Source organism: Penicillium lagena (assembly GCF_028827675.1).
Source record: "Penicillium lagena strain IBT 129212 chromosome Unknown utg000001l_segment0_segment0, whole genome shotgun sequence".
NCBI classification, from domain to species: domain Eukaryota; kingdom Fungi; phylum Ascomycota; class Eurotiomycetes; order Eurotiales; family Aspergillaceae; genus Penicillium; species Penicillium lagena.
Genome location: NW_026623222.1, coordinates 2,482,616 through 2,506,067, shown reverse-complemented (window position 1 = coordinate 2,506,067; position 23,452 = coordinate 2,482,616). Strand labels below are relative to the sequence as shown.

General features: G+C 50.8%; 12 protein-coding genes across 12 annotated transcripts; 7 read left to right on the top strand and 5 right to left on the bottom strand.

The window, feature by feature from the left end:
- Positions 1–109: 109 nt before the first annotated feature.
- Positions 110–691, top strand: N7510_001082 (cupin domain-containing protein; the record flags this gene model as incomplete). Its single annotated transcript, XM_056973009.1, has 1 exon — positions 110–691. The coding sequence occupies one exon, from the start codon at positions 110–112 to the stop codon at positions 689–691; it is 582 nt and encodes a 193-aa protein (XP_056838126.1).
- Positions 692–1,390: 699 nt separating this feature from the next.
- N7510_001081 (uncharacterized protein) lies at positions 1,391–2,066 on the top strand (the record flags this gene model as incomplete). Its single annotated transcript, XM_056973008.1, has 2 exons — positions 1,391–1,787; positions 1,846–2,066. The coding sequence occupies 2 exons, from the start codon at positions 1,391–1,393 to the stop codon at positions 2,064–2,066; spliced, it is 618 nt and encodes a 205-aa protein (XP_056838125.1).
- A 583-nt stretch (positions 2,067–2,649) lies between these two features.
- treA (alpha,alpha-trehalase treA) lies at positions 2,650–6,016 on the bottom strand (the record flags this gene model as incomplete). The annotated part of the gene is made up of 4 exons (XM_056973007.1): positions 2,650–3,867; positions 3,924–4,988; positions 5,009–5,947; positions 6,005–6,016. The coding sequence occupies 4 exons, from the start codon at positions 6,014–6,016 to the stop codon at positions 2,650–2,652; spliced, it is 3,234 nt and encodes a 1,077-aa protein (XP_056838124.1).
- A 505-nt stretch (positions 6,017–6,521) lies between these two features.
- Positions 6,522–8,588, bottom strand: N7510_001079 (sugar porter family MFS transporter; the record flags this gene model as incomplete). Its single annotated transcript, XM_056973006.1, has 11 exons — positions 6,522–6,855; positions 6,916–7,071; positions 7,138–7,331; positions 7,390–7,555; positions 7,616–7,682; positions 7,733–7,983; positions 8,035–8,114; positions 8,165–8,271; positions 8,327–8,356; positions 8,416–8,456; positions 8,509–8,588. 11 exons carry the CDS (start codon positions 8,586–8,588, stop codon positions 6,522–6,524), a joined length of 1,506 nt encoding a protein of 501 aa, XP_056838123.1.
- A 466-nt stretch (positions 8,589–9,054) lies between these two features.
- On the top strand, positions 9,055–10,901 carry N7510_001078 (arylsulfatase; the record flags this gene model as incomplete). Its single annotated transcript, XM_056973005.1, has 2 exons — positions 9,055–9,496; positions 9,550–10,901. The coding sequence occupies 2 exons, from the start codon at positions 9,055–9,057 to the stop codon at positions 10,899–10,901; spliced, it is 1,794 nt and encodes a 597-aa protein (XP_056838122.1).
- A 41-nt stretch (positions 10,902–10,942) lies between these two features.
- N7510_001077 (fungal specific transcription factor domain-containing protein) lies at positions 10,943–13,293 on the bottom strand (the record flags this gene model as incomplete). Its single annotated transcript, XM_056973004.1, has 9 exons — positions 10,943–11,285; positions 11,341–11,420; positions 11,475–11,991; positions 12,043–12,467; positions 12,528–12,642; positions 12,698–12,892; positions 12,946–13,029; positions 13,096–13,210; positions 13,284–13,293. The coding sequence occupies 9 exons, from the start codon at positions 13,291–13,293 to the stop codon at positions 10,943–10,945; spliced, it is 1,884 nt and encodes a 627-aa protein (XP_056838121.1).
- A 606-nt stretch (positions 13,294–13,899) lies between these two features.
- On the bottom strand, positions 13,900–15,008 carry N7510_001076 (non-structural maintenance of chromosomes element 1 family protein; the record flags this gene model as incomplete). The annotated part of the gene is made up of 3 exons (XM_056973003.1): positions 13,900–14,166; positions 14,224–14,831; positions 14,891–15,008. The coding sequence occupies 3 exons, from the start codon at positions 15,006–15,008 to the stop codon at positions 13,900–13,902; spliced, it is 993 nt and encodes a 330-aa protein (XP_056838120.1).
- Positions 15,009–15,431: 423 nt separating this feature from the next.
- N7510_001075 (zinc finger CCCH domain-containing RNA-binding protein) lies at positions 15,432–16,129 on the bottom strand (the record flags this gene model as incomplete). The annotated part of the gene is made up of 2 exons (XM_056973002.1): positions 15,432–15,760; positions 15,829–16,129. 2 exons carry the CDS (start codon positions 16,127–16,129, stop codon positions 15,432–15,434), a joined length of 630 nt encoding a protein of 209 aa, XP_056838119.1.
- Positions 16,130–16,878: 749 nt separating this feature from the next.
- On the top strand, positions 16,879–17,758 carry N7510_001074 (SDR family oxidoreductase; the record flags this gene model as incomplete). The annotated part of the gene is made up of 3 exons (XM_056973001.1): positions 16,879–17,232; positions 17,293–17,663; positions 17,722–17,758. The coding sequence occupies 3 exons, from the start codon at positions 16,879–16,881 to the stop codon at positions 17,756–17,758; spliced, it is 762 nt and encodes a 253-aa protein (XP_056838118.1).
- Positions 17,759–18,447: 689 nt separating this feature from the next.
- Positions 18,448–19,077, top strand: nctB (negative cofactor 2 transcription regulator complex subunit NCB2; the record flags this gene model as incomplete). The annotated part of the gene is made up of 4 exons (XM_056973000.1): positions 18,448–18,469; positions 18,544–18,570; positions 18,644–18,903; positions 18,958–19,077. 4 exons carry the CDS (start codon positions 18,448–18,450, stop codon positions 19,075–19,077), a joined length of 429 nt encoding a protein of 142 aa, XP_056838117.1.
- Positions 19,078–19,349: 272 nt separating this feature from the next.
- N7510_001072 (uncharacterized protein) lies at positions 19,350–21,456 on the top strand (the record flags this gene model as incomplete). Its single annotated transcript, XM_056972999.1, has 3 exons — positions 19,350–19,379; positions 19,436–20,837; positions 20,888–21,456. The coding sequence occupies 3 exons, from the start codon at positions 19,350–19,352 to the stop codon at positions 21,454–21,456; spliced, it is 2,001 nt and encodes a 666-aa protein (XP_056838116.1).
- Positions 21,457–21,888: 432 nt separating this feature from the next.
- N7510_001071 (putative C2H2 finger domain protein (Kin17)) lies at positions 21,889–23,016 on the top strand (the record flags this gene model as incomplete). The annotated part of the gene is made up of 4 exons (XM_056972998.1): positions 21,889–21,980; positions 22,032–22,044; positions 22,096–22,299; positions 22,351–23,016. 4 exons carry the CDS (start codon positions 21,889–21,891, stop codon positions 23,014–23,016), a joined length of 975 nt encoding a protein of 324 aa, XP_056838115.1.
- Between the last annotated feature and the right edge of the window lie 436 nt (positions 23,017–23,452).

The following is a 23,452-nucleotide window of genomic DNA, read 5'->3' as shown; positions in this document are numbered from 1 at the left end:
CGAGAAAGAGAGCAAGAATATTTTATATATATTCACTTGAATCTTATCAGCCCACACGTGTCTATCTATAACTCTCATAGATTCCAAATGCCATTTCGGTCGATCCACAATGCCCCCCCACAAGGACAACGACCTCCCTTACATCCACCGCTATATCACCACCCACAGTACCGACGGCGAAGCAGTGTTTGTCTCCCATTCCCAAATTCCCGATTATATCCCATCCAAGCCTGCTGGAGAAGATGGCGAGATCGCCCTCCTCTACGCAACAACTAGTGTTCCCGTATCAATCGATGATGAAGCCGATGTAGCTATGTACGATGAATTTCTTCACCAGCCACCTGGGCTTACCACGGGCCAGGGAACAGTATTTCGGCTGATCGATCTCCGTCCGGGAAAGGTGACGCCAATGCATCGAACCGTGAGTCTGGACTACGGTGTTGTACTGGAAGGGGAGGTCGATTTGATTCTGGATTCTGGTTCAGTTCGGCACCTTCACCGAGGAGATGTCAGTGTTCAAAGAGGGACAGCTCATGCCTTTCGGAATAGCAGTGACACGGAGTGGTGTCGTCTACTATTTGTTTTTCTGCCAATTCAGCAACTTACTATCAAAGGCAAACCTATGGAGACAGAGGTTTACGATGAACCTTATGAGAAGTCAGGAAGTGAAGGGGGTAGGCAAGGGCAGTGAAACGGTTGTTGCATCAACCGATGTCTTAAATTGCAATTCAGATGTAATTAGACCTTTGTACCTTCGTGCCATTCATATGCGAACATTTGATTCATTCTTGGATTGTCACGTCCGCCTTAGTCTTGTCTGGTAGATTGAACGGTATCGGTCAGCAAACCATCAAAATATGAAGGAAATACTTACAAAATGCCACATGATCCTTGATAGTCTGAGCTTTCACATACGGGTCAGCGTAATACCATGCAGCATCCTTAATTTCTTTGTCTGCAAGCCCATTCTATCAGCCCAATGATGCCCAAGGGTGGTTCTCTATGGCGAGAGTGTGAACCAGCAACAAATGAAGGGCAGCAAAAGCTCGGGGTTTGTCATTTTCCCGAATTACTAATTGCATTCGCACTAAAGTTTATGTGTATACAATCTTGTTATTTTAACTGTACCAGCGTTTCTCTCACCCTGAATTTTCGGGTCTTACTTGCTCGCTTACTGCATGTGGTGGCGGACATTGTCCGGTCAGCAGGGGTTGGTGCGGGGCATGTAAGACCAGGCAGAGCCAAGATCGAAATCGATGGAAGACTGCATTGCAGCAACCTATTTAAGAGACTATCTGCAGACCGCTATTTGGTAATTTACAATTGCAGAATCACATACAAGCAGCTTCTCTGGACCTTTAGTGGCATTGTCTAACAACGCATACTCGGGATGTCAGCAGCTAATTCCCTCCAGCTGGGTATTGTTGCTCTTGAGGATATTCCTGCTATAACTGAGTTATGGTATACTGCATTCACTGATCCTGGAATGCGTCATCTGTTTCCTGATACCTCGAGTGTGCGACAATGGTGGGATGATGCCAATCGGCATGACCTCCTTCACAAGCCATTCCAGAAATACCTTAAGGTTGTCGACCCAGAATTAGTTGACAAAGATGGTCGGTCTAAACTGGTCGCCTATGCCAAATGGGATATGGCCGTTGACTTCCAACAACGCGGTAGTCGGTTTCCTCCGTGGCATGCTGAGATGCCTGGACAAGACTGCGATGCTTTCTTTACAGGATTGGATAGGGGGAGGGCAAGGATTATGGGGGATAAGAATCATATTTGTATGATATCCGCCTAGTCTTTTAATCCTTGATCATGCTGATAAGCTTCGGTGTCCAGATCTAGACATGCTAGCCACTCATCCTGACTACAGAAGACGCGGGGCTGCCTCATTGCTTGTCGGTTGGGGATGCAAGATTGCAGATCAAAGGGGTCTAGAAGCGTATGTGGATGCCAGTAAGGATGGTGCTCCTCTGTATGAGAAATTCGGCTTTGTGGATCGCAGTGATCCTACCGCGACGATTGAGGGAGTCACTTCAATGGTTCGGTCTTTGGAATGAACGAAATACATTCTTCTCATATTCTCTATTTTGCAGTTCATTTTATATCTAAATTTTGAAGACATCTATTTCCTACGAGGATATGGAACTCAGACTGCTTACGAATATTTTTAACAGATTCTTTGATGAACCCGTCGAGGCGAGCCTCAAGGGCCAGTAATATATAGAGTACCACACCCAATAATTGCCTGTAGTATCACGTCTTTCCTTAGAGTAAATAATCAATTATCCTATCCCAAGCCCTCTGGTTGAAATGGCGTCTATGTTGCAGAACCTGCTGGTGACATGTTTACGGATGGCATCAAGGGGGGCTTGCACACATTCAATTTTCTAGATCAGTTTACTCTCGATGATTGATTCCCTCATCATATTCATATCTATGCTATAACCATACTAATACAGGCCAGCCATTCATATTTAGTCTTCAGATCTACACTTTCAAAGCGGTGCATCATAAAGCAGCAGATTCGGCGCAAGATACTTAATTCAAAGGGAAAATATATTGTACTGAGAAGGCATCACTATGTAAACAAATACTCAAATACATTGTGGAACGAATGTTCTCATCCAAACTATCTCTCGCTCAGTTGAGAGGAAGGGCTTGACGCCGCTGGTGCATAGTCCCAGCCGAGCCAGCAACTGCTGCCGCAGCGCGCCGGTTCATGGCCCGCTTGGTGCTGCCCGAGTTTGACTGAGACTGCTGGTTCTGACCAATGATAGCCCACTCGGCAACAGTTGCACCAGTACCATTCTTAGCCTTCACATCCACCGGGGAAAGAGCCTGGTTGCCCACAATGAGCAATGAAGCATAGCGAGCGGCGGGCACTGGAGATGACAGAGTCACATTGGTCGTGTTGCCGATTGGAATGGCAACTGTATCAATGTTTGTGGTGTCTGCCGTGTAAGGGTTGGACTGCTTGATTTCCGACAGAGAGGCGACGACACTGTAGTCGGAACTGTTGGTGGAGGACGCATAGACCGAGGCAAGGTCCTGGATGGTCTTGTTGTGGAAGATCACGGTAGCATTGACTGGAGGTGCCTGTGCCCAGTCAAAGAAAAAGCCCGAGACCATACTGCCAACCTCAACCCCAGGGAGTGGAACGGTGACAGAGCTCATGTTTACCGCAAATGAAGGCTGCCATTTGGTAGAGGAGGCACCATCCACCACTGAGATGGGAAATTGGCCTGGCTCAAATGAATCAGATGACTGGACAGGCTGGCATTGCACAAGGTTGCCGGCAACCGTGTTCTGTGATCCGATCTGTCTATTGGGAATGACGACAGATCCTATCACTGGTAGCTGGTAGACAGTTGTCCTTGTCTCCGCTCCAGACTGAACCTGGATGGTCTGGTTGGCGAAGCGCTGATCGGCAGTATCCAGAGGCGAAGTTGTGGTAGAACGGCTGATGGTAGTATGCGTATAGTTCGACCAAGCTGAAATGGGCCATCCACGCCAGTAGAAAGTCCGATAGCTCAAATAAGGGATCTGCGGTGGCAGGTTGGGGTCGACATGGAGGAAGTCGTCGGGTAGCAAACGCAATCCAAGGTAGCCAAATACGCCGACCTGGTTGGCACCGCCATGACCAGTCAGGAAAGGATAAGCCGGGTGGGTACCGCCATTGAGAGTAGCATCATCGATTAGCTGCTCTGAGAGTTGGAAGAACGGCGCACGAGCATACGGCTTGTACGAGTACTGAGCATACGTGTAAGCGGAACATCCGGAAGGTGACACCTCGCTGGCGACGATCGAGAAGATAGCCCATGTCATGGCCGGTCCATCAGGCGACTGCTTGTTGGCATACTACTCAGTGCGTAAGTACATATCCAGCTCGAAAGGAGAAATCATGCAGTACTCACATAGTCCAAATCATTCAGTGAGTCTTGAATGGTGTAGTTAGAGCTATAATCTAGGGGATAAGTGTTCAGAACAACGTCGGCCTGCTTGACAAGGGCACTCCCGTTCATTGTCGTAAACTCGAGGGTAACGCCGTTCTCGCGGATCAGAAGGACATCAGGAGCCATTTGGTTCCATGTCTCGTTCTGAGAAAGCCCAAATTGTTGGCGGAAGGCATTGGCGTGCATCAGCGTCTCGGCAATTAGCGGCATGGTATATCCACCCGCATCGACTTGGTTTGCATACTCGTCAGGGTCTGTCATGTTCTTCAAAGTCCAAGAAGAACCGTTTTGCACCAACAGGTCGCCGTACAGAGTGGCGACCGAGTCGTAGATAGGGAAAAGTGTCTCCTTGAAGCCTTGTGTATCACCGCTGGCCACCCATTGATTGACGAACGAAATGCCAATGTCACCGTTCAAGTGGTACTCGTAGTCCCAGCATGGACCGGTGGCCGTGCAGTTGCCAAAACGTGCGCTTGTCCAGGGAAACGCGGCTGCATTTGGAGAGAAGGTGGTATGATTCTGGGAGCCAGCGAAAGAAGTTTTGATATTGGCCTTCGCCTGCTCATACTTGGCCACGCGATAGTTGGTAATTCGCTGTGCCGACTGTGGGTGGGAGGTAGCAATGCCGGGCTGCATCCAAACATCGGCATCCCAAAAGACTTGTCCCCCGTATGAGTCGGAGGTTAGACCACCCACAGAGATACTATTTTCATTGATTGGAGCACCTGAAGCTGCTTTGATTGCATTCTGTCCCGCGGTATTTTGCAAAAGGTAGTAGGTGTTGGCGACAGCGATGATTGCAGAGTCAATGATGTTGCTATCTGCAGGCAATGAACCATTTCCAGGAAACGAGTAGCGGTCAACCGAGTCTTCGGGCATGATATTTGCCCACTCAGCGATGTGTGAGCGCAGCGATTTGGAATATCCATTGGTCAGAGCCGTGCGTGAAGCTTGCTTAGCCGTTTGCTTAGGGTCAGCAAAGGCATCCGTGGACGCAGCACCAACATACTTGGTGATGCGCACCGCCTGCCCGGGGAGAACTTCACAGGAACAGATTCCGCAATGGATGATGCGTTCTGATTAACATATGGTTTGTCATTGACAAGCTTGCGAGATGTCAAGTCCACCCCAGAGGATGCAGTAGTGAGGTTGGCGTAGACATAGGCAGTGACGTTGTTAATTCCATTCGGTCGCACCGCAGAGAAGATAGCGCCATCGTCCTGACCAGACTCGACAAAGTCGGTGCGAACAGCAGCGAAGCCATCTAGTACATTCACAATCTCGCCCTCGGCATGCGTGGATGGGATAATTTCCATATCCACCACAGCCTGGTTGACGTACAGCTTGTTGGCAAACAGACGGTATGTGATCTGATAGGAGCCATTGTTGCCTTTTGGTGTCCACTGGTAAGACCAGAGCAAAACACCCGCTTTGAAGTCATAAGTAGATCGGAAGTTAGAGATGGCACTGCTGTCCACCATCGCGTCCAGGTAATTGTCACCACCCAGATCCAAAATGATCCCGCTCCAGTGCGGAATGCCGCTGATGACACTGTCGCCTCCGTACTGGTACAGCCAGGGGAAATTGGAGCCATTGGTTGTAGGTTGCGAATCCCAGAAGCCAGCGATTGTCGCAAAGGTCTGGCGTCTGGAGTACAAAGGCCAGCCGTTGATCACGTCGCCGTCTTCCGGAGTATCAAGTTCAAAGAAGGGACCAGCGCTCGCAACGTTGATACCCAAATACCCATTAGCCACAGAACCTCTGGCCTGGAAAATACCCTGTTGGATATTCGTGGTCGTGAGAAGCCAGTGCTCTTCGTTCCAGGTGACTCCGGGGAAGTCGGTTTGGTACACATTCTGGCTCGAGTTGGCTACCGAATCGGTGTGTCGACGGAAAGCCTGGCGAACGCGATTATTTGCTGGGGAAGACCCTTCGACAGAAGCTCCCAGCGACAGAAGCAAGGGCAAGATTGCCCGGGTCAGTGACTGATTCAAGGACGTCAGTCAGTCCATTTCTTCGCGCTGCGGGGGTAATTTACTTACTTTGGACCGCATCTTGCCGCTTGTTGTTTGGGTAAAATCTGGGGAAGAAACAGAAAGTCGCGTTCCGCGCCCGGGGCACACAAAATATTTAATTATGCCGATCCAGCCATGGTCGGACTGTGGGGAATAATAATCGTCGTCCAAGCTTAGATGCTTTTTCGGCGGCGAAATACGAGCTGCCCGTCAGGGAAGGTGGGTAATGGCGTAGGGGGCTGTCTGTGGCTGGTCCCCGTTTAATCCTGTGTGGGGAACCCGGTCAATCCCAATGGCAAGCCGATGTTTTCCGGCAAACTGACCGGCTGTGCGCCGGGCAGCCTCGTCATCGACTCTGGAGAGTTTGGCAGCGGCGAAAAGGTGGAACCTAGTTAATCCCCGACAATTGTCCGGCAATGTTAATACTTAGTTCCACAAAGTCTGCTTTGATTATTTGACTAAATGAACGTACATAACGAACTAACCCTAAGATGCATACATATTAAAGGTCTGGGTTCAGGGGCCAAATCTTGAGTTACATCCCTCAAGCACCACTCTTCTCCGGCTCCAGATCCTCCTCCAACTTGGCCTGCTGAAACTTCCTCAGCGGCACTCGGGCCTCAAACAGCCGATCCACTTCCTCCAACGAGCGCCCCTTCATCTCGGGAACCATGAAGTACGCCACCACTGACGAAACGATCGTGATGCTGCCGTAAATAAATCCAACCTTGGGTCCCAGGTCGGCATACGGCGCGTCCAACAGATACGGGAGAGTGAACGACACCACGAAAGTGGTGAGCACCGAAATCGACACCGCAAGATCGCTCGTTTTTTCCTTGACGCGACTGTTGGCCACTTCGCCGAGGATAATGTAGGATCTGTTTTAGTTGCGTCGCGTTAGATTTGAGCTCATGTATAGGCGACATAAAAGGACGTACACGGTCGCCCATGACAGAGCATACGATGCCCCATACATCATCAGAGATGCCACCATTGTCCGTTTGGCATTAGGCCCAGGGTTCTTCAGCGTGCCCATTCCTCCTACCAGGAGCAGGAAGAATCCCATCGCGGTGCCGCCCGTCAAAATTATCATCCTGTATCAGTGGCATGGACGATTAGCGCTTGGGTTTTTACACTCAACCAGTATGATAGAAACTCACCGTCTTCCCACCTGGTCCACGAAAAGCAACGTGATCACGCTGCATACGACACTAATCACCGTCTGAATTACGCTCAATAAAAATGGGTCACTGATATTTTGCTGTTTGTAGAAGACAACGCCATACTGAGAGATGAAGGCCTGGCCAGTGATCTGTTGGCAGAACATCACCAGAACAGCGATCGCGGTACGGATCTATATATTTGCCTTGAATCAGTTCACCGTGGGAATCGCTAGTTCGACGTCGACGTACCCGATTCTTCTTGTCGAACACTTCTTTCCACGACCCTTTGCCCTGATTTGCACTTGAGTGCTGTAGGTATTCGATCTCAAGCGAGATCTCTTCGCTTGTCGCACTTTTTGGTCGAAGGGTCTTCAGAAACCGCTCTGCCTCGTCATATCTGCCTTTAGAAACTAGCCTTTGTTGATAATAATGTCAATATAATTGTTTAGTACGCTTCTCAAAAATCATTACTCACCATCTCGGCGATTCTGGCATGAATGGCAACAGCGCCAGAATACAGACGGGCACAATAAATTGGAGTCCTAAAACCGCAGTCAGTATCATCAGTTTCCGTAAGCTTCTAAACGCGTACCAATAGGTATTTGCCATGAAGAGTTCGAGGTTATTTTCTCCGTTCCCAAATTAACCAGCGACGCAATAAGCTGGCCCAGGATGATCTGGAACTGTACTGTAGATGAGATCAGTCCTCTCAGCACTGGTGGTGAACATTCTGCTTGGTAGATAGGTGTCACCACGATGCAGAAACCCGTCATGCCGAAGTTGATGATGCGGCCGAGGGTGAACTGGGCTGCGGTGGTTGCCGATGTTTGCAGAGTGACTCCTCTTGTAAGAGTCAGCGCCAAATCCTCAAGGAGTTTATAGGAAATAACATACACAAGAGAAACACATGCCATAACGGCAACCGCACTTCTCCGTCCCCATCTCTCTGTGATAATGCCACAGGCCAAAGCTCCCTGTGGGAATTGTCAACGGCCTATTCGTAAACTAAGTTGAGGGTTCAGACAATCAATTTTCCAATGAAAGGAGTCGAATTCATCACCGAGGCCAAGTAACCCGGAATCACATAATCCTGAGTTGCTTTGTCGTATGAACCGAAACGACGAATAAACGCTATCTATACTTTAGCAAGCCATTCTCATGCAGCAACGAAACTAGCGTAGCGTACGATCCATGGCCTGAACCCCAGAAAAAGTCCCTAAAATCACATACGTCAGCTAGGTTCCCTTATATGAGGCGAGGTATAGTTATACATACCAACATCATAGCCGAAATTCAGTGCTGCCAGGGAAAGGTAACTGCAAAATCGGTATCAGCAAAACAACACCACAGGCGCTTGGGGAGAAGTACAAAGTCAGAAAAGCCGTCACTGGTGTAAACCATGACAAGCGCTCCTTCAAGGAGGTTCCGTCTTGCGCTTTTACTACCATTTTGATATAAAGCTGAGGGTCTTGGGGCAAAGTGCTCATACACAAAATCCTAGCCCCTTCGCCCGGGAGATCATATTGGGCTTATATACCACCACTCCTGAAAGGCTGATGGTGCAATACCTCTTTCGGATGAGCATACTTCAAGGTCTCCACTGCCCTTTGAGACCCATATCCTATTGATCAATTCAAAATCTGGGGTAGACTGGCTAAATGGAATTTCGCGAAAGCCGGGCGAGAGGCGAAGCCGAGCCCCGAGAACGACCTGCCGAATGCCGAGCCCCGGCGGGTCTTCTGTTGTGCGCACCCCAGCTTATCACACCTTAGAACAAAGTGGGCGGTGGGGGGGGGGCTCAGGAAATGTATGTTTTAGGTGTAAAAAGGGAGCTGGGGGAAGGATTTTGTTCCTTCATCCTATGTACCAGGTCCTCATTTTCCTTTGTCTCTATTTCCTGGACAGACCTCAACAATGGCATCCCGACCCAATTTCCTCATTATCGTCGCTGACGACCTCGGGTTCAGCGATTGCAGCTGTTTCGGTTCCGAAATCAACACGCCTAATATCGATTCTCTCGCCCAAGCTGCAGGGGGTCTACGATTCACGTCATTCCATGTTGCGGCGGCATGCTCGCCCACGCGCGCTATGCTGATGACGGGCACGGATCACCACTTGACCGGACTCGGACAGCTGTCAGAGCTCGTGCGAAACTCTCCTGCTCACCAAGGTGCCCCTGGTCATGAAGGATACCTGACAGATAAAGTGGTTGCCGTGCCCGAGCTGCTGCGTGAGGGCGGGTATCACACTGTGATGTCGGGCAAATGGCACCTTGGTCTCAAGAAAGAATATGGTCCGCATATGCGCGGGTTTGAGCGGTCATTTGCTCTGCTGCCAGGCTGTGCTAATCACTACGGTATGTCTGACTAAATGACTATTGGGGGAAGAAGAAAGTAATTGTGTTTGTAGGATATGAGCCACAGTACGAAAATATCGCGGAAGAGCCCCCTCGCTTCTTTGAGACAGCAGTAACAGCATTGCATATGGAGGATTCGATGTACATCAATAAATTGCCAGACGACTTCTATTCATCAGATTACTATGCCTCCAAGATGATCGACTTTCTGTCACAACGGTCTGAGGGTGACAAGTCCAAGCCATTCTTCGCCTATCTGCCCTTCTCTGCGCCACATTGGCCCCTGCAGGCTCCGAAAGAGAACATGGACAAGTACCGGGGTATTTATGAAGATGGACCGGAATCATTGCGACTGCGCCGATTGCAGAAACTCAAGGATCTAGGTATGGTAGCGCAGGACGTGGTGCCTCATGAAATTGTCACGGTCCCCGGGGAGCCCGATGAGTGGAAGAACCTGACTGCCGATGAACAGGCGAAGTCTGCTCGATCCATGGAGGCTTTTGCAGGTATGGTCAGCCGCATGGATGACAACATCGGGCGGGTTCTGGAATATCTGAAGAACACGGGCGAATACGACAACACAGTCATCTGCTTTATGTCAGACAATGGCGCAGAAGGCGCTAGCTATGAAGCACAAGCTATTGTTGGTGATGACATTGTGGCCCACATTAACCGGTACTACGACAATTCGCTGGAGAATATCGGCCGAGGCAACTCCTTTGTCTGGTATGGAAGTCGTTGGGCGCAAGCGGCAACGGCTCCTTCGCGGCTGTACAAGATGTTTTCGACGGAGGGTGGTTGCCGAGTTCCTTTGGTTGTGAAGCCGGTCGCCAACCAGAACCCCGGCGGTCGCATTGTTGACTCGTTCTGTACGGTCATGGACATTGTTCCCACTATCCTCGAGTATGCCGGACTACAGCATCCGGGGAGCACATACAAGGGAAGATCAATTGCTCCTGTGCGAGGAGTCAGCTGGAAGCCATTTTTGGATGCAATGGCAAGTGGCGGGTCGCAAACCAATGGCGATATGCTGGCCATCCATGACGAAGATCATGTCACGGGCTGGGAAATCGCGGGGAGCGGTGCGTTGCGAAAGGGTCGCTATAAGATCACATATGTGCCGCTGCCTCGGGGCCCTCAGAGGTGGGAGCTATTTGACATCATTTCTGATCCCGGTGAAACAAATGACCTCAGCCAAAAGGCGCCGGAGCTGGTCAGCGAGATGCTCAGACTGTGGAATATCTACGCTGAGGAAGTTGGCGTAGTCGGCCTGGCAGGGGAGTTGAAAGAGGGCAAACACCCTATCACAAGTGTTCCGGACGAGTTTGAAGATACTGGTCGCTGGATCCGATTCATTGGCAAAAGCGATGTCCCTATACAATACGCAGACAAGATTCCGCATTAGATAGGAACTAGTTACAATCAGTCAACTGTTAGATTTCTATCCTAAGAGTAGCCAAAGTTCCACGGATCCCAAGTAAGGTAATTCGAGAAATCATCCGCCATTTGTAGATAGGAGTCCACATCCGGCAGCAGCTGATCCTCTACTGAAGGCATCCCTTCCAGATCGAAAGGCAATTCCTCCATTTGAGCAGAAGTGTGAGGATTATTCTGCTGTACTCGATTATCGCCATTACCTGCATCAGGCCAGTAACTTGGGCGGGATAAAGCTGACGCGATACTAGTGTCCATCCTCTGTGGCCATGAAATCTCCTTCCAAGTCATACGATAAAGGGCCAAAGGGTGTAGGTGGTGCGTTTCTGGTGGAGCATCATCGCTGCTTTGAGATCTAGAACCAATATTAATGGGGCTGCTATCATTGCGTGCTTGTTGTGGACACTCACCTCATTTTGTTTCGTGACAGCCACTCACCGGCTAAATCCGAAAATCCGAAATCTTGGAGTAATTTCGCGAGTGAGGATACCTGACAGAAGCAGTTAGACGGACTGCAAGACAAAAAAAAGGACTGTAGGCTTACCAAAACAACCCTCTTCTTATCCCAGTGGGTAATAATGTCCAGGGCAGTTAGATTGATACCCAAGTTCTGGGTGACAGCAGTCTTGTCCTCCTTTGCACAGGTTCGAGCATATACAATCTGGATCTTGGAAGATTCATAGGCACAAATTGCGCATATTGGATCACCAAATCCTTTGGTCCCTCGGCTCAACGCATTCTGGAGAATTGCTGTGATCCTTTGAGCGTAGTACGCGCACTGACTCTGCAGGGTTCGCACGCTATCGGGCCTCTGCTCTGTAAGGATTGCGGACAAAGGAAATCGATATCCTGGGAGAGTGACTCGGTACAGATCGCAGAAGCACTGGTTGTACAGTAGATGGAGCGAATAGAAGGACGAGAGTTGATTGTTTTCCTCATTGACATATGCGTTGATCTCGTTGAGATGCAAGTGTCTGGGGAAGCTTTCACCACATTTTTCAAGTTGGGTAATGAGCTGGGTAAAATCAGAGAGCACGCTAGGGTCGGAACGTCGAATCAGGCTGTGTCTTGCGGTTAGCATGCGAATTTCTGGCACAAGATGCTGAACTCACCGCAGAACCTGTTTCCGGAAATACACGACATGGACAATATAAGCCTCAAGACACATGTTGGTTGACCGAGTAAGTGCATCGATGTAATCGCTCCCTTCTTGAAGGGTCCCTGTTTCAAGCTCTGTTTGCAGTATAAAATCTCTAATCGAGCATGGTAGACGTGTCTGTGGTAATGAAGGCCAGTTGGAGATCAAGTCAACTCCGGAACTGATATGCACATCCAGGATATAACAAGACCAAAGCAGTCTGCGCCTTGCCTCTTTCTCTGCGGTCAGTAATGTCTTCGGGATTCCCGTCAAGCTCTGGTCAGTAGCTTCAGAGTCGAGTCTCAGCAGCTGGGCTAAGCGTGAACAGGTACCCGCAATCATAAACGCCGTACTCTCTTGATCAAACTGCATATGCCATTCGCATAAGAGAACCAATGCCTGTGTACACGTGGGTTAGCCATGTCTCTAGGACTGGGGCTTTTCTTGTTTTCAACTCACCATCAAATTGGAGATACTCGGATTACCTAGCTTGAGAAAAGCAAGTTCCTGAGCTTTGGTTGCCCATGATAAACTGAGTCGTTCGTTCTCCACCTGTGAAGAAGAGTCCAAATGTCTAGGTGGCAATAACGGTCAGAAGGGAAAAGCGCCAGACGATTAGAAAGACACACCGAGCTCCAAAGGCACAGATAATACACATCAACGCCTGGCCAAATTCCTGTTCTGCCGCACCCCGGTCCAATGACTGAATAAAAGATGGCTTGTGGATAAAACTCAGGCAGCGGAGAGGGTGGACATGCACGAAATAAGACTCGACAAGTTCTCTTAGATGAACCGGGTCATCGGGGAGACTTGAAGGAGACTCCCTAAATCAGATGTATGAGAAGGAATTCTAGGGTCGCAGGAACGACACACAAACCGTTGTCGGTCATCGCTTTGAGACTCCTGGACGGGCAGTTCCTCCGTGCCTTCTTGGTCGACGCGCCGTCGCTTGCCCCGTTCACTGGAATAATTACAAGACAGAGATTTCAATGTACACCTTTGACAACTGGGTTTGCCGCGGGAGCACCGCATTTTGGCAACCTGGCATTCGTGGCAGGCGCCCTGCACCCGTCGCCGCCGCCCCGCACGCTGAAAGGCATTCTCGACGATCGCGTGCAGGTCCTGATGCGTCATCTTTTCATCTGATAGCCCCGGACAGCTCAAGCCCAAGCGATTGCATTGGGGACAAGGTCCAGATGGGTGGTCGCATCTTACCTGCATTCATGATTAGGGGTCTGGCTGGGAGAAGGCGAGATGAGATACTCACTTTGCGTGCTTTGCAGATGAGACAGCCTAACCTGGTCAATTTACATGTCCTGGGGCGTGGGAGAGAGTGCCTACCGGGCCGGGATTTATTTGTTGCAGGCATCGCTGCTGTCCCGAGTGTAGATGAGAAGGTCCGTTCGGGCCGGAGAGAAAGCAAAAGCGGAGTACGAAACGCTCCCGGAGCAAACGACATCCGCTAGATAATATGGATACATTATTAAGTAACTACAAGGCTAGAGGATTTAGATACATTTATTCAATTGTTTATGTTGAATATTCTTTCCCGGCTGGAAGAAGCTTGCTGAGATTGGGCTGGTCACTGACCCAGAGAGAATTATGGTACTTCAGTCGAACAGACGCTCGCAGAAGGAGCTAGTTAGAAGAGGCGAGAGGGCCAGGTTCCACCTCATGGGAGGGCTTATGTTTCCTCCATTTCGGGTTAATCCCATGATATCGCACTTTGTTGGGTCATCTCGATTGGGGCGGCCCTTGGACCCCAGTATTACCCGCGGATGAATTGGTCCTGCAATTCAGATCGTCAATGTCGTCACTATCATTGGCTGCTTCACCCTTCATCCTCATCGCCATCTTCCACTTCAGATGCATTATGGTGACCATTCGGCATGCTCGACGGGGGTGCGGTCTCGCGCTGGACAGCAACAGTCGGTGGTCGGCCCTGCTGCGCAGCTATGGCTCTCTCACCCACAAACTTGTCACCAGGCCACTCTTCCTTGCACACGGGACACTTTTCTGCTTGCTGCATTCGAAAGAAGTTCCGCATGCAGTGGTCGTGCAGACGACCTGGGCAATCAAGGTCGCCACAGCGTTGGCCCTAGCAGTCGGTGGTTAGACTATGTCTGCTCTTTCACGAAGAAGAATAATGCCTTACCACAGTGATGATTTCTTTGCACGCAGCGCAATTCTTAATCCGCGTGACATCGTCATTGTACGTCAAGACCAACCAGCCACGCAGCTCCATCAACGCCCGCGGAGTGAGGGTAAACAACCCCTTGCGGCTCTTCTCGAACCAGCCTTCATCGACCAGCTGCCTCATAACGTTCTCTGCTTGTGTCATGCTCAGTGGTTGTGCAGTTCCCCCCTGGTTCGCCTGCGCGCCACCGACATTCGTAGACCGCCGCCGACTAGTATCACCTGAAGTTTTGGCCTGTTGGATAGCCTGTATGCTTGAAATGGCCATTCCTTCACACCGCCGGGTGTTATTTGTATCGAACATGTAGTCCAGAATCCTCTTGACGAAGGCAATCTCGTCGGCGGAGCGAGTTGTCGCAAGTTGCGTTAGAGCATCGCTGGTTGTATTAACAAGCGCGTAGAACCGCTCCGGCGTTGGGTCGGTGGTACCCTGTGGATTTGCTTGAGAGGCTTGATGTAGGGAGCTGCGGATTTCTAGGTCAAAGGGGGATATTGCCGAGTTGGCGGCGGAAATGAAGGAGGAGAGGTGTTCGGTGGTGACATCGTCGGGCTCGATTGGACGACCCTCTGTGCAAAATGGTCGAGTCAGCAACTGATATTCACCTTATAGAGTCGGAGAAATGTACCGTGCAGTGACATAATGGCTGCCAGGACCGGCTGGACTTCTGGCAAGGTCATGGATGAGCGCGCCATGAAGGCCTGGATGAAGGCGCGGTTGGCATCGTTGTACTCGACATTGTCCATGATGCAGAGCAAGTTGCTCTGAAGCTGGGTCTAATGCGATTCAAGACCGGGAAGGGCAGATCCTGCGCGCTGGGTAGAAAATGTGTCGTGGTGTTCGAGGCAGTGGGGGACGCGAAGTTCGCGTTTTGGCGTGGAAAAGTACAAAGTGGATGCCAAGACTCACTTCGAACATCAACATCTACACGATCACGCGGGACCAACTAAGGCAATGAAGTCTCCTATAATTGCTTGCGGGTCTGATATCATCATAATACAAATGTCAATCAACGGCACCAGAGGATAGAACCGAGAAACCCCGACCTAGACGCTCCCGCCGCGCAAAGGAAAGTAGAATCGAATCACCCAGTGTCTTCGCCCAACGCCGAGAATGAAACAAAAAAAGGAATAGACAAACTCTAGAAAGTTCCTGACCAGGGGCACCCGCTAATACATCCGCCGGGTCGGCTCTGGACTCGGGCTCCGAGTAACGCTTCGTGCATCACGGCCCCGTTCCTTCAACCATTTCTTCGTCGATAGTCGCATGTCCCGGTCGAGCTCCGGGCCAGGGTCTTTGCGGTGGATGAAGTTGCAGAACCCGCCGCGCACACAACCTTCGCCGCTATTCAGACGACAGCACGCCTCTCGGAAATCCGTCACGGGTGAGAGCTCGCAATATATGGGCCGGGCGGCGTACCAGCGCGAGTTCAGTGCATCGCAGGCTTTCTGCGCGTCTTCTTCGTATTTGAACCGTGCGTAGACGTTGCCGATCAAGTCTGTAGACAAGAGTACACGTTAGCGCAAACGCCACCAGGGGCGGAGGGGAACAGAAGCTTCCACTTACGATCATTGTTATTGTCGCACACGACAAGTTCCTCGAGTTCGCCATACTTGCACATCTCGCACCAGACGTCCTCGTAGAAAGCGTCGAAGTGGTTTTGGAGCTGGCTCGGGTTCATCTTGTTCTTGGGGTCATAGGCGGGGTTCTGGTACATGTTGGGCATCAGGACGGTCTGCGAGTATGACGGCTTGACGTGTTTCCGGGAGCAGCGGTCGCCGTGGCGGCATGCGCCAATCTTATAGTAGAAGGAGCAGTTGACCTTGTCCTGCTCGGTACCGAAGATGGAGGCGAGATAGTTGGCCATGGCGGGTGGTGGTGGGTGGTCGGACGGTGAGGGTCGATGATCAGGAGATGGGAATGACGAGAAGGAATAGGGAGTGGCGGCGGTTGGTTGTGAAGAAGTGAAGAGGCAAAGGCAGAGAACGACAGCTCGACTCGGGACTGCCGATGCCTGAAGTTTCTGGAAGCTCCGCGGCGCTGACTAAAGGCGATGGAACAACCTTCATCCGATCTATGCTCGAGGGAAGCCAAGTGCAGTGCAAGAAGAGAAATGAACAAGGTGATGGAGTATCACCGGTATAATCTAGCCCACGGGCTTGTCTGTCCTGTTTGGGATTGTTAGTTGAAGGTGGGAAAGTGTCAACAGTTAGTTGCGTGACCTATATGCAAAATATGTATATATTTCGAGAACGACACGACGTTTGCTACTCAGTCCAATGATTTCCTCGCCCCAATAGGGATTTCATCACTATTCAACAATCCTAACAGATATGCTATGTATGCTGTATTTACCTACAATTACAGACAACACCGTTGTATGACGTGGATTTGAAATGAGAAGTGCCACCCCACGACTGACTAAGCCCCGCACTGAGAAGAACATTCTCCTTACAACGCTCCCGGGAAGACGATAAACAAATCAGGTGTGGAAGTAAGTCTGTTGATCCTGTGTATATTTTGTGTGTGAGTTTTGCCAGATACCCCGGGTCAGACATGGAGAACGCCGGGCCTGTACTATAACCCATCCCTAACCTGCGATGCAGGATATCACCAATGGCAGCCAAGACCATCATCGTCACAGGAGCCTCAAGAGGCATCGGTCTGGCCATAGCCAAGTACCTGCTCTCCGCCCCGCAATCCCACAATGTGGTGGTCGTCGCCCGCAGCGTGGAACCTCTACAGAAGCTAAAGGAGCAGTACCGCAAGCAGGTCGAGGTCCTGAACGGCGACCTGGCAGATTTCTCTCTGGCCCAAAAGGCTGTCGACTTGGCCCTCCAGTCCTTCGGCCAGCTGGATGGCATGGTTCTCAACCACGGCATCCTGGGCCAGGTGGGCAAGCTCGCCGACACGGAGGTGCAGCAGTGGCAGGAAGGCTTTAATATCAATTTCATCAGTCTCGTCGCCTTTGTGAGTATTTGGTCCAATTTGCTCCATATGAAGAATCTAGTTGTTGATCTCTCCTTCTAGACTAAAGCAGCTCTCCCAGCTCTGCGCCAGTCCAAAGGAAAAATCATCTTTACCTCGTCTGGCGCTGCGGTCAATGCCTACAGGGGTTGGGCTATCTATGCTGCCACCAAGGCGGCAATGAACAACTTTGCCATGAGCCTGGGCTCAGAGGAACCCGACGTGACGTCGGTGTCCATTCGACCTGGCATGGTAGACACCGAGATGCAACGGGCGTTGCGAGAGGACCATGCCACCACTCTGGATAACGAGATGCACTCCAAGTTTACGACGGTCCACAAGGACGGAAAGCTTCTCCAGCCCGAGCAGCCGGGCCATGTCATGGCCAAGTTGGTGCTGGATGCACCCATGGACCTCAGCGGGCGCTTTCTATCGTATGTCATAACCTATGAGTACCGGTGAACTTTACTGATTTTACTGACACGCCTACAGATGGAATGACAAGGAGCTCGAGACATTTCAGGCATAAATAAGGGTGATATATTCTGGATCTAGCAAAGGTCTCCCAGGGTCGCACTGTACAGCAAATTAGCATCAATTGCCAGAGAAGGATCAATGCCAAATTTCAACATGAGAATAGTGTGTTATCAATCAGCCGAAAGATGAAAAGCATTACATTTTAGAAGCATTAGGTGCAGTGCACCTTCATACTTAGCATGGAATGTAGGTTGATCATCATTGAATAGGGGAAAAGGGAGGGAGATGGAAAAAAGTCTTCGCATACCTGTTAGTATTACTATGGGGAATTGAAGAGCATCTGAGACTGATTTCCTAGAATTCTTCTCATAGTCAGCAAGGAGCAACACCAGAGGAGTCAAAATGCACAGCAGATGGAAAGCAAAATTATCAGTTCGTCCGTTTGGCTAGGACAGGTAACGTCACCATAGTATGTATGATAGGGGCGACAACAAGGTTCATCATGGTAAAATGAGGGTAGAAGGAGTAGAATGGGAGAACATACCTTGAGTAATTATTAGTGTTGAGGTGATGTTTTCATGAAAAAAAAAAGGTGAGTGGGAAGAGAAGAAGAGGAAAGAAGAAAAAAGGAAAAACCCTGATAAAGTGGATGAGGGCGGTGTCATTCTGCCGTGACATAGTTAGTGAACCAATCCACCGGCGGACGCGAACAAAAGACAGACACGCCAACTATCCATCATCATGTCCGATCGAGAGTTCAGCTGTAAGTCGGATCTCAGCGCTTGCCATGACCCGTGTGCGCGGCATTCTACTGACATGCCTTGATTTTATCCACAGCAAACGACGACCTGTCGCTTCCCAAAGGTACGCCTGGAAACCCAGTCTTATTCTCTTCTTGATTCTTTCGAGTATGGTTCACTAACGGTTTTCTCTCCAGCGACGGTTCAAAAGATCATCACCGAGATCCTACCCCCATCATCTGGGCAAACCTTCGCCAAGGATGCGCGCGACCTGCTGATGGAATGCTGCGTTGAGTTCATCACTCTGATCTCCTCCGAGGCCAACGACATCAGCGAGAAGGAGGCGAAGAAGACGATTGCCTGCGAGCACGTGGAGAAAGCATTGCGAGATCTGGGGTTTGGGGATTATATTCCCAGCGTGCTTGCTATCGCGGAGGAGCACCGCGAGCAGCTCAAGGTAGGTTTTTGGCCCCGGATGTGCGCTGGATGGTGTGGCTGACCTGCCGACTAGTCCCGCGAAAAGAAGCAGAGCAAGATGGAGCAAAGCGGACTGTCTGAGGAGGAACTGATGCGGCAGCAGCAGGAATTGTTCCGGTCGGCGACGGAGAAGTACAACGCGGGGCCTGAATAAAGACGATGAGGATGGTTGTCTCTTGCTGGTCATAGAGAAAAGGGGCGCTTTGCATTTGGGCTGGAGTCTTTCTTTCTTTTTTTCTTAGGTTTCTCTTTTGATGTGGACTCGATCTACTAATAATGACACGATGCGTATGAGTATATCCAGATGTAGTGTGGTGTTAACTGGTCCAGGATGAGTAAATCCATTCACCGCCCAGCCTCCCCTTCGTCTGGTTCAATCCATGTCCGACGGAGCTTTTGCGCCCTTCCCATCTTCCCGCCTCAAGGATGCCGCCCTTCAAGGATGAGCATATTCTGGTGCGTGTGGATTGTTCACCTGTCCTTTCCTCAAACATCGCTGACCCTCTCTCTAGTTGATTGCGCCAGGTTCACAGATGACCCTGGCGCAGCTCGGTCTACCCGAAACGTTCACGCCCGCGCGATTCCGTTTCCCCACGCGCATGTTCCCTGCCGAGCAGAAGGGTGAATACGAGCCATATCGGATCCGTGAGAGGCGCCAGGAGGTCAAGATCAGCAATGGCACGGACAGGCTCAAGGAGGACGTGGAGATGAAAGACGCCGAGCCTACTGCGCAAGAAGGCACGGCCAATGGCGAGCCGAGCGACAAGCCCGCGACCACTGAAGGGGCAGAGCAGAGTGAAGGTGCCGGCGAGACTGAAAATAAAGAAGAGCCCAAGACCGTCGAAGAGATCCTCTATGAGGAAGACGTGACGTCCGACCAAGGCGCCATTTATCCCATCGAGAACGGGCGCATCGTCGACTGGCCCTGTTTCTTTGCGCATTTGACACATATTTATAATACCCTGAGCCCGCCTTTCCATACCCCCATCATGCTCATCGCCCAACCTGTCTGGTCCGCCCGGGATCGCGAGGCCATCACCCAATTCGTCTTTGAGAAGTTCAAGGCCCCCGCCTTCAGTCTCATGGACTCTGCACTCGCCGTTTGCTATGGCTACGGCACCTCCACTGCAACTATCATCGATGTTGGAAAGGGCAAGGTGGACGTGACTGCCGTAACGGACTTTGCAGTCAACGAACACGGAAGAGGAATCGCGCTGGAAGGTTGTGGAGGAGATGCCATGACTGACCGGCTCGTGGAGCTCCTTGGTTCCAAGGGGTTCACAAGGGAAATGTGCGAGCAACTCAAACGGAGCAACATCACCGAGATTCTCCCTCCGGGAACCCCGATCCCTGGCGATGCAGCCACTGCTCGACAGGGCGCCAATCCAGCTGTAGCTGCATCGACAGGAGCAGATGGCACAACTGATTCCGTTCCTCGGGGCCCCGGGGAGGGCACTCAAACTGGGACCGAAGATAATAATGCGGAGGACGATGAAGGCGTGTTAGATGTCGCAGCCATTGTCAGTGGTAATACCACCGAATATCTTGCCAATATGGAGAAAGAGAAGGCCACAAACAAAAAGGGCGCGGTGGAGCCGAAGCAAGCTCGCTTGCCAAATTCCAAGAAGGAGAAAGCGTCCTTCCAGTTTGAAGAGTTCGTCCCATTGGAGGGAGATGATGCGGTGGTCAATGGTTCCCGACGCTACATCCGGCATTCGAGGGAAGTTGAAGTGAGCGTCGAGCGCTTCCTGACTGCGACACCTCGGCAGCAATCTGAAGACCGTCTGACGAGCGGCATCCTGGAGGACATTGCAACCCAGATCCACCACACCATTCTGGCCGTCCCCGACGCCACAAAACGGAGCGAGCTGTGGGACTCCCTGATTATTGTCGGAAACGGCAGCAAAGTCAGAGGTTGGTTTGCCTTGCGTACTTCTTATGATGTCGGCTAATGTTGGAAACAGGCTTCACCCAGGCTTTGCTTGGTGTCATTACCCAAAAGTTCATGCTCTCTCCGTCTGGGACCATCTTCACATCTGAAATCCCCTCGACCTTCACCACTCCCATGCCCACCGGTGGAACGAACACACCGGCTCCGATGGGCCAACCGGGACCCATGTATCACCCTGCCGCGCATGGTGTCAACCCGCTCCTGGTGGCAGCAACCCACAACAATCCGGGAATGCCCCAGATGACCCCGGGCACCCCATCGATGGATCTATCACATCACCGCTCGACTGGCCACTCCCAGACGCCAAACTCTGTCAAGACCCTCAAGCCTCCCGAATATTTCCCCGACTTTAAGGACCAGGGCAACAGCAACGCTCCTGGCGCTAGCGGCAATGCGGGCGGCGCAGCTGGTGGACCGGGAGCATCCCAGGGGGGTCGAGGCATGGAGGAGGCCGTGTTCCTTGGCGCTCAGATGGCTGCCAAAGTCTTCTTTGTCCTCGACCAGGGTCTCAGCAAAGGCTACATGAGTCGTGTGGAGTACAACGAGAATGGACCATCGGCAATCCACGAATTCGTCCTGTAACGTGGTGGCAACCTCTCTTCAATGATTAAACGCACAAACTGACTGTTTTCTCTTCATCTCTTGGAAAAGGCGAAGTTGGCTTATGCGTGAAAGAACTTGTTTTATGTGTTGCTGTTTTGTACTGTATGCTATGGATGCCCACTCTAGAAAAGCACAGTAGCTGTGTCGGTAGGCAGGATCCGGGGAGTTTGGCCAAATTTCTTCGCAGCTATCTTCAATCTCAGAATCTATACGAGTTTCAATTTCATCCCACTGCTTCGCATTAATTCACTCTTCTGCCTGGAGATTGAATCCGAGTCTTTATCACATCACGTGACTATGCTGACATGATCCATTTGATCTCTCCGCCCAACTGTCGATCTTGAACTCATTCCCGAACTCTTCAACGCCACATCCTCTTTCACCTCAATCAAGCTACGTTCCTCTGTCAAAATGCCCCGCGCTGAGATAGGAAGTACAAAAGATCTGGGCAATAAGATCAAATCCAAGGGATTAGGTCGACTGCGCTGGTACTGCCAAGCCTGGTGAGCCTCTCATGCCAACTCTTTTCCCCGGTCTTGCTAACACCTCTCTAGTGAACGTCAAATGGTCAGTCTCTCATGCTTTATCCTGTCCTCGGTCTAGCTAACGCCCATCTAGAGAGACGAGAATGGCTTCAAGTGTCATGTTCAAAGCGAAAGCCATGTCAGACAAATGTTGCTCATCGGCGAAAACTCTGGGAAGGCAATCCGGGAGTTTTCAAACGAATTCAAAAAGAACTTTATCGACTTGCTGCGGACGACCCACGGGGAAAAACAGGTCCACATAAACCATTTCTATCAACAAGTCATTGCAGAAAAAACAGTCAGTTTTTACGGTCTATATTGGGTACCATATGCTAACTTTTTTTTCTAGCACGTGCACATGAACAGTACCGAGTGGAAATCACTATCCCAGTTCGCCGCGTACCTCGGGAGGGAGGGGATTTGTCGGGTCGAGGAGACAGAGAAAGGACTATTCGTATCATGGATCGATAACAGCCCTGAGACTATGCGGAAGCGCGAAGCAATCATGAAAAAGGAGCGACAGGATAAGGGTGATGAAGAGAGGGAACAGAAGTTGATCCAGGAGCAAATCGAGCGGGCTCAGCGCAATGCGGAGAAGACTGAAGACGAGGATCCGGAAGCGAAATTATTGCAGCGCAAGGAAGGAGAGAAAGTGAAGTTGAATATTGGGTTTGGGTCTAAGCCAGCCATCGACAAGCTCCCCTCGCCACCGACGACGAATTCCCCCGAGTCCAAGGATGATACCGAAGCGGATATGTCCAGCACGGATCCTCCTGCGCCTACTTCCCAGGCTCCTGTGAAACTATCGATGTCACTTGGTGCTCAGAAGCCGAAAAACGTCTTTGCTTCAGCGAAGAAGAACCCACTGGCAGGAAAGAAAGGTTCTGTTTTGGCTGCTCCCAAGAAGATGTCGGAGCAGGAGAGAATTATGAAGGCCGAGATGGAGGCCATGGAGCGGAAACGGCCTCGTCCGGATTCTAAATTTACCAATCCCAAGCGGCCAAAGATCTCGTGAAAATAACCAGTCTCACGAATAGAATCTTCTCCAACCAACCCCTCCGCAGTGAGCTCGGGCCGCGAGCGAGCGATCTCAACCAGAATTGTCTCTTTCAACCTCCGTGTCTGATTTGACGACTTGGTCTGCTTCGTTCAAGGAAGTCTCAGAGGATCCGACAGTCACAGGCGCTCCAGCCCAGTGTTAATATTCCTTTTGGCTTGATTTTTTTCTACCTACTAGAGACTGGATAGATACATCATGCATATGACCTCAAGGAGAACGTACTAGTTGCATTTTTCACCTGCCATGCATGTGATTAGGGAGATTAACTAGAAACGATTATTTGTATTTCCATGGTTGTTGTACCTAGTCCAGAAAGAGAATAAATACATGGCGTCCAGTTACGTGGCTGCGATGACATCACCCAACCCAGACCACTTTTTCCCTCCATCCC